The following is a 9435-nucleotide window of genomic DNA, read 5'->3' as shown; positions in this document are numbered from 1 at the left end:
GATAAAAGAAGTCCGCGTCATAAGCGTATTTCAGAACATATTCGACTATTTTCCAACTTTTCAAAGCGCTTGTTCACGGCCAAATAAGACGCTGTGATCAGCGCCTTCTAAAAGTCGCCTTTTGGCAATTTATCATTCTTTCATGTAAAAAGGTGGTGCCCAAAAGTTGCCTTTTTTCTAAGTCAACAGTGTGAGATCTACCAGAGTTAATCGTTATATTGGCTACCGACTTCATGGTCAATGCATCATCCACATGCAATTGTGAAACAATTTGAAAATAAATAAGTCATAAACTTCTGTGTGTTACAAAACACCTTTATTCAGGGAAACTAAGGCACTGTGTAATAACATTACGAATTTCCCAAACACTTGGTTAACATAAGCCAAAGGCATCATACAGGTACAGAATAAGTGCCATCTGTTCACAGTGAGTCAGTTCTACATGCAAGTTACCAGTGCAAGGAATTTGCATCTTTTGCTGGCTACAACAACAGCTAAATCCAATTATTTCTGTACATAATTCACCAGTAAATAATCAGACTTTTATGTAGATCCTCCTAGTGATGACTGGTTACAGTACCTGCCATTCCCCACAGTCCAGAGATGTTTAAATGGAACAGCAGTAAACTACAGGAGAGTACCGTCCTTGCTGAGCCTATTGGGATTGTGCTGTAGGATGATTGTCCAGTTTCAGGGCTGGGTGTAGCGCAGGTATCTTTTCCCAGAAGGCACCTCTTTGGTGGTCACACCATTGGGGAAGAGGGCAGCCGCCTCTGCATCAGAGAGCGAGGGGATGACCATGACCTTGTCACCAGGCTAAGAGAGAGAGACAAAAGATGTAATAGACAAAAGGTTAAACTCCTAAACAGTAGTGTATTCTTGATCCACTCCTTTTTCCCCACCCTCTGCACAAAATCTCTTCACCTTAAAACAGCCGATCTGCCATTTTTGCAGAATGTTCTACTATTAAGTCGGGTTCATGTGGTTATTAAGCCCCATATACTTGTATAACCTATACGACATCCCCAAAATAGGGATGCCACGTTTTAAGTGGTTAATCAACACAATAATGACATTCTCCAATATAACTGCTCAGCGCTCATACATTGATTGTAGTGTAGTGCTGTTAGTCAGCGGTTTTAGGGTTATAATGTTCCCATTGGGACCCCAAAATACCCAAATCCCATGTGGGTTTCTGTCAAGTGACACAGACAAAGACGTTATTCACCATAATAGGTCTATGTATACCACAAAATTCAGGGCCCCTGCAAAGCCTAATGAGAACTGTTGGTCTAGAGGAAGGAATCCCAATGGAGGTAGTCGACTACCAGTCTCTCATCACCACACAGCTTGGGTACAAATGTTGGCTGAGTGGGTACATATCAAGTATCATGGGAAATCTTGAGATTCGTGGCTCTGTAGCAGAGAGACAACCTTGTCGACAAGCCTGAGCAAGTCCAGGGCATGCAAACAAATAAATTATTCTAGTACCTTCCAGTCCACAGGCGTGGCAACCTTCTTCTGAGCGGTGAGCTGTAGGGAGTCGATGACACGGAGTAGCTCATCGAAGTTCCTTCCAGTAGTGGCAGGGTAGAGGATGGACAGCTTCAGTTTCTTGTCTGGGCCAATCACAAACACCTGCAGGGGAGACCGTTCAGAAAAGGCATTGGGTGAGCTGCAGTTATCAGTTATTCTCAGACAATAATTAATGTGATTTCAATGTGCATTTCAGTGACTAGCAGAACATGTACAGTTATAGTACAATGCAGTAAAGTAAGCATTCCATCGTTTCCCCTATATGCATAAAATATGACCGCCGCTGTAGAATCTTTATGCAAATCATTATTTATTTTTGATCAATGGAAGACGACTCAGTCTTACGTCTTATCACAGAAATACAGAGCGGAGGCGAGACGGCCCCACTGAAAAGAATCACAACACTCTTTGATCTTGCCGATATGTAATGCTACATATTATATGCATTTCTCTTGTTATCTCGGAGTCCAAGCACACAGAAACAAACTCCAAATCAACTGCAAGTTGATTTTGGCAATAATATCCTCCATTTACAAAGTAAGTCTGCGTACGCCATACGGGAGACTCTCTCTCTCCCTCTCGTCCTGCAACTCAATAGGCTGCATCCCAAAAAGAACAGACCTACAAGCGACCATTGCGTAGCAATGGACCAATGCAGCGAGTCGTTACCTTGTAGATTTGTTCTTCAGGAACACTGTTGCGCGATGGAGTATAAATTTAACTTATGCCCTACCAGAATGTCACATTAGTGTGGTAACACTGCCCATTCGCTATACCCAACAGTGAGTGAGTGAGACTGGGGGGTTGTTGAAGTGTGAGTGTTGGGGGTGTCTCGTACACAGCGTGCAGTGAGGGGCATTCCGTCCTTGTCCAACTCATCGGGGTCCAGCATGCCAAGCAGGACTGACAGCTCTCGCTTGTGGTCAGCGATGATGGGGAATGGCAGAGGGGTGCCAGCCTTCTCGCCTCTGAAAGCCATCACATCCTGGAACACAGGGATGGGAAACATCATTTCACACACAAATGACTCCATCGTTTATGCCTTTCTCCCACAGTGGATGTGTGTGTAATAAAGATTAAAGCACACACGCATGCCAAGGTAATATGTCTCGAAGTCCTGACTACCACCACTGCCCTAAACATGTAGTGTTGTTGTTAGTAGGAATAAACACCAAACACCCGGAAGGAAGCGCACTAAGAAAGGGGAGGAGACAAACCGAGTTCCTGTTTCTACATAAACATCTACTTTGTTTTTACCGAATGGGTTCCCAGATTGTGATTGATTAGATATGGAGGTTAATCTAGTTCAGCTGTAACTAGATTAAAGGTTAAAACAAGACTTGGGACCTGTGCGAGGACCTTGAACTGTGTCTACTCTGTGCCTACTCAGAATGACAAGGCAAATATCTTGTTTGCGAGAAAGGTAACTGCTATCTTTTGGTGAGAAAGGTAATTAATTATGCATATTGTTCTCGTGGGAGGGTGGGATCATAAGGCTAGACTAGTCTATGGTATTAGTAAGTCTATTTTTAAGAGGTATTTTGTCTATGTGAAGACATAACAAGCAGTCAAAAGAGTGACAACATTTCACTGTTGTGTCTTCCACACGAGTGAACTGCAACAGATGTTATAATCAGTAGTTGGACATCAGACAAAGTAAATAGTTCAGTGTGGGAAAACGGTCCGTTTTCTATTCGCAAGGGTTCAGCCAACAGTCTGTGTGTCTAAGTGTGTGCCTATGTGTTAGAAGCAGCAACAAAGAAAACAAAAGGGTGGGTTTAGGACTCCCAAGAGTGATACTAAATATCCTGACCCCTTCCCAAAACTACAGACCTGTAGTCCAACCCATTTCCACGGCAGATGATTAAATCAAAAGTTACTTTATTTATTTCTCATTTCATGACATTCTGGAAAAAAATAAACTTTGAACAGTACCTAACGGCTGGGTTAATGATTTGAAAACCCCATGTGAAGTTTTGAGGTGGGCGGTGCTGAATGTAACCTAGTAACCAAGCATTCTGTCCTATCAGGAGTGGCCCAGTGCAGAATTCCAGAACTTTGCTGGCTCCAGTCAACTCCCCCCCTTGTTGGACCACTCACTGACCGTCAAGGGGGGAGGCGCTGCCTGTAACCTAGCAACACAGCTGAAAGCCAATCACAGTGGTTCTGTTTATGTATGGGGGAGATTATCTTAGAGCCGTTGAAAGAGACTAACAACCCAAATCAAAACAGTGCAAAGACAATACCAAATAAAATGATCAAAGATAAAGCTTCAATATAGCTAAGAAAAAGTTTTTTAAAAAATACGTTAAAGAAAGTCTATAAAACCATAAAGGTCTTTAGAGTCCATAAAGTGCACTGTCAAAGTGCAGGGTGTATTTTCTGATCATTTAAAAGTGTAACTGCCAGGGGGGCAAAGCTGCAACTCAACAAGCATGTTTTGCATGCAGCTCAGTGACATACTTGTACAAACTCAGTTTTAAAACCACCTTTATCAGTATCCAGATGGTAATACTGTCCATGGGAAACTTGTAGGACAGACTGTAGAGCCATCTGTACAAAATTACGCCTGGCCAGAAGAGAAAAAAACCTTGACCCATTCTCAAAAGGGAATTTGGGGGAAATGACTGGAAACTGCTGCCAAAGTTTGGTTATGGTAGTAAATCTGCATTATGCCATAGTTATGCAACATGTAAAAAGTCACATTCCAACCACATTTCCTGACCAGTCTTCAACAGCTGCACTTCTTTTTTTTTTTTGGATCGCCATTAGGTTCCATAAAGTGACCACTAGTCTTCCTGGAGTCCACCATCTCTGGAGATTAGTAGTGTGATGCTATGCATCTTAACTGTAGCGTAAACCATTCGGAACTGCCACCTTGATTTGGTCCACATGCGAACCGCAATTATTTTGTTTGCAAGTGACGACGTTACCAGAAAGCGTGTGAGGGTCAGGTGAAAATGGCGAATCGAGAAGAACTTGAACATTTTGCAAAGTGTTACATGCCTGGATGAAATGATAGAGCAATCCCTGGTAAAGGTGTATTGTGTCCATGTCTTTATATAGCGCCAAATGTCTGCATGCTTGTGTGAATTTGTGTATCGGCCACTAACCTGACTCCAACTGAGGTGGTCCGCCACGCTGTCGATGGACAAGGCGATCATCTTGACGTTCCTTTTCTTGAACTCATCACTGACCTTAGCAGCACAGGCCAGCTCAGTGGTGCACACAGGAGTGAAGTCCCTCGGGTGGGAGAACAACACACCCCATCTGCACAAGAAAAGAGCCAGGGGGAAATAGAATTGAGTGCAGGTAGGGTTAAGGAAAGGAGAGACGTGAGCGCAGGACACAATGGAGAGGGAGAGGAGGCAACAGGAGAGCCATGAATTGCGTGAAGAGAGCAGGGGAGAAAGAACTGCGAGTCTCTGGAGGAAATGTCAGAACCAGCGGTTCAAGTTTGGAGCAACAGGTGGCTGGGAATCTGACAGACTCGGAACTAAACACAATTAACCCATTGAGACCGGGGACGCATCTGTGTCATTTAAAGATTTATTTGGCTTTTCAAAAATAGCAGATCTACAAGCTCATAGCGCGGCACTCGGTGCCGCGCTATGAGCTTGTAGATCTGCTATTTTTGAAAAATCGTAAAAATTTGTGCAAATCTTTGAATATATATATATATTTTTTTTTAAAGCGATTTAGGAAAAAAAATAATAATCTGCCTCAGGTCTTAATGGGTTAAACCCAGCAGGGCTGGACTGGGATTATATCATTTTCTGCATAAGGACTGGGAGAAAAGATTGGATAGAAGTTCTTTCGTTCTACTCGTTCTTACATAAGCATGTAACTGAGTGCAAAAGTCATATAATACTTTACCACTGCTACATCTGCGTTTTTGCTGAACGCAGGTGTACATTGCAACGTTTTCATTTTTTATCTATTGTCGAAACAATATAGTACACTTTTGGCAGTGTGACTTTAAAATAGGCTCTATGCACAGCAGCCATATTATCACTTCTTTCCCTCCCAGGTGTTACGAATGAAGGCTCTGTTCCATTTGTAGCACAGTGGTTTCCACGACCCCCATAACTCTGAGAGTGTACAAATGGAACCAATTTGTACACTCTCAGAGTTACACACCCATAAGGGGCCATTTGGAAGCCCATGAGGGTCCCTGGACCCCAACTGTAGACCCACTTGTGTAGCAGAGTGTTTCCAGTGGGCCAACATGCAACAATATCAGCACCCTGACTCTGTTTGACCAGAATGGAACAGAGCCTTCATTAGTATCATTGACGTTGTGAATGTCTTCATAATATGGCTGCTGTGAATAGAGCCTAGTGGGATTCACTCTGAAACCCCCTGAATCAACATATGTTTTTTCATGAAAACAAGGCATGTGAATAAATAACTTGTTTCACTGAAACCTTCACTCATCATATATTGTGGCCCTATCTAACCTGCAATACTCATAGAGGGAGTTCATTGGCCGGAGGTCAACTAATCACAGAGCGTTGAGGCAACAGCAAATCACGACACTGGTGCTTTGTCTCAATGGAGGCCTTGTGACCAGCTGCTCAAAGGGGGAGAGAATCACATGATTGCGAGGAAGCCAATGCTGTGATGGAACACAGCTTTTTATTAAAGATAAAAAGGCTAGTTTTCCTAACAGCTTCCTAATAAAGCAACAAAAATAAAATGTCATGTTGGGACCATGAACATTTTTAGATCCCAGATAAGGAACTGAAAACAACCAGACTACTAACGAAGCTGGTCTCCATCTGGTAGAACAATCAGGCTTAGTTTCTTTCTACAAACTCTCGATATGCGTGCACTTGGGTGTAGTTTCTAACTACGGTAATACATGCCTCTTTTAGACAACTATAATCTTGGGTGTCAACTAGGCCAAACAAAACAGGGCTGGTCTCATCAGGAAAGTCCATACATTACACACTCAAATGATAAGCATGCAGTTGGGCAAGCATGCAACTTATTTTTTTGTGATGGGTGTGTTGCAATAATGTCCGAGTTGCTTGTGCAGTTAGAGCCAAACCCTTAACAGGAAAGAAAATAGATGACTAAAAATAAAGGAAGGTTGGGAAATCCCCAAAATTCACAAGACATTTGATTCTTCTTCTAAGACTGAGTGCATATTAATTTCACCTCTCATCTAGTTCAGGGGTTGTTGTGGGAAGTGGATTGTGGAGACTCATGCAAAAACACACATGGACTCATACTCCCCCCACGCCCACTCAGTTACACAATGTTAGATGAGACCACCACTGCTCCGCCCCTAATGCATGTCCTTGTCTGTCCATGATATTTCATATAATGCCATAGCCAAGATAGTAACTTAGAAGTTAATCTGTGATTTTTATAACAGTTCACACAAGGTTAATTGCTTCTTGTGTTCATTGATTCATTAAAAAAAATGTTCATAAAGTTTGTGTGTCGCTTGTTTTCTTTGTAAACCATTCATGGATTAGATAGACATAAGATTGGATGCCAAAAGTGGAGGCAAGTGCTGAATAGTCCACACACACACACACACACACACACACACACACACACACACACACACACACACACAGAGCATCCCTTGTTCTCTCTGCTCTCACGCCTCATTAAATGACCTACTCTAACTAAACAGAATCAAGGATTGCATAATGTCTCACTTAAAAAAAAAAGACATGAACTATCATTCATCCAGATTTTAAAGTAAAGTATCTGAACAAACGTTTGATCTACAGCCAATACTGATTGATTGTGTCAACTTATAGTCCCAAAACGATTTACTAGACAATTCTATCAGACAGATTGTCTTGGACTTCTGACAGTAGATGTTGAACCCAAAGTGAACTATTTAATGCGGTTTTCTTAATCATAATGACAATGTTTGTAGCATTATGCAAACCGCCAGGTGTTGCATATGACACTGATGATATCTCTGCAGTGCATAATAGTTGTCAGGTGGCTGGCTGCTGCTGATCTGCAGTCAGTACCACGCTCACCACAATGAACAGCTTTGTTTTGGAATGTTTTAAACAGTGGTGTAACTAAGTACATTTACTAAAGTACTGTACGTAAGTACAATTTAGGTAATTTTACTTTACTGGAGTGTTTCCAGTTTTCAGTACTTTGTAGATTTTGATTATTACAAAACATGCATTAACCACTTCAACCCTACATTTCGGCCATTTGAAAATAGCAGATCTACAAGCTCACAACGCATCAGATCATTGTGAGCTTGTAGATCTGCCATTTTCAAAATATTTTAATACATTTGAAAACCTGTTAAATGGGAGATTCTGCATAATGAGTACCTTCTACTTTTGGTACTTTAAGTACATTTTTATTCCGGACATTTACTTGTAACAGAGTGTTTCTTTCTACATTGCAGTGTTGATACTTTTTACTTAAGTAAAACATGTGAGTACTCTTCCCACCACTGTGTGGCAGACTGGCAGTAGCCTAGATGAAGCTCGTGCACTTACGAATCTCCGAGGAAATCATGGAACTTGATCTTGCCCACGGTGGTGTCGGCTTCGAAGTTAGGAAACACGTCTCCCAGCAAGATGCCCGGCATGGTTCTAGTCGGTGTCGTGGTCCACTCTACTCTGAGTCTGTCAGAGAAATAATGGAAGGGAATGGGATGCAAGCTATGGAGCACCACGTGGTACTACTAGAAAGGAGGCGTGCCCAGAGCCGTATAAGAGAGTTACAACACTAGGATGACTCCCATTGTGAGAATGGAATGCGGAAGTGCTCTGTCTATCTCGCAGAGGGCGAACAGTCTTCTCCCGGGTGGTTGAAGCCAGAAGGCACCAAGCGAGCTGAGACAGAGCGCAAACGTCGAGGCACAGACGGCTGTGTTGTTGACGGACAACGGATGATGAGAAACAAAAATACAACGGATGCACGCTTATGAGAAACAAAAATAAATATTCACTACTACGACTACTTTTGTATATTTTCAATTTCTCTAAATATTATAAACTTTCACATATCGCGTATGAAAAGGCTACTATGGGCTACAGTGAAGTCGGACCGAATGACTGAAACGTTTTTTCTTTTTTTACTCTTGGTGTGGGGATTATGTTATGAAAGAAGAGAAATTGCAACTGCTATAGTCCATGGGAAACCATAAACCTACATCTAAATGAGTTGCCATATTTACATATTAACATTGAAACTCCGCAAGATATTCCTCTACACTTATTTAGTGAGAACATTGCTCCTCCTGCTGCTGAGAGCATCTCAGCACTAGCATTACTCCTGCCTGCCCCTGCCGCCAGCCCCGCCCCTCGCCCCCTTCTGGCTTCAACCACCCGGGAGAAGACTGTTCGCCTCAAAGAGATAGTTCCAATCATAGACATATAAAGGTAGACGCCTCCTCTGGCTCTGAGGCGTCTGTATCTCGGGCGCGCACCAGCTTCCGCCCTCAGTCGCGTGCGTCACAGAAGGGGACGTTCGGTAGGCCAATCAGAGGCCTACTGAACGCCCCCTTCTGTGACACACACGAATAGGGAAAAACTTCCTTGGACCAGGGGCGGAAGCAATACAAGGGTATTGCGATACAGGTCGCTCCAATGAACTGCAGAGGCCAATGAGGTATCTAGGTTTCTATATCTATGGTTCCAATGTTTGGAACTATAGCCCGTAGATCAAAGCGTGACGTGACTCTCTCTTCTACACTCTGGGCGTGTCATGGATTCGCTTATGTAAAAACGTCTACCGGTGGTGTAAAGTAACTAAGTACATGTACTCAAGTGCTGTACTTTTAAGTTCAATTGTATTTTTTACTTTACTGGAGTATTTCCAGTTAAGGCAAATATTGTACTTTTACTCCACTACAATTATTTTAAAACTTTAGTTACTAGTTACTTTGCAATTATCAAT

General features: G+C 42.5%; 1 protein-coding gene across 1 annotated transcript; it reads right to left on the bottom strand.

Moving 5' to 3' along the window:
• Positions 1 to 294: 294 nt before the first annotated feature.
• prdx6 (peroxiredoxin 6) lies at positions 295 to 8187 on the bottom strand. Its single transcript, XM_084067539.1, has 5 exons — positions 8031 to 8187; positions 4650 to 4806; positions 2375 to 2521; positions 1492 to 1638; positions 295 to 816 (listed from the first exon to the last, which is right to left on the bottom strand). The coding sequence occupies exons 1-5, from the start codon at positions 8120 to 8122 to the stop codon at positions 691 to 693; spliced, it is 669 nt and encodes a 222-aa protein (XP_083923665.1). The 5' UTR covers positions 8123 to 8187; the 3' UTR covers positions 295 to 690.
• Positions 8188 to 9435: the final 1248 nt, after the last annotated feature.

This window comes from Gymnoscopelus microlampas, assembly GCF_963454915.1.
Source record: "Gymnoscopelus microlampas genome assembly, chromosome: 9".
Classification (NCBI taxonomy): domain Eukaryota; kingdom Metazoa; phylum Chordata; class Actinopteri; order Myctophiformes; family Myctophidae; genus Gymnoscopelus; species Gymnoscopelus microlampas.
This window is presented reverse-complemented; position numbering and strand designations above follow the sequence as displayed.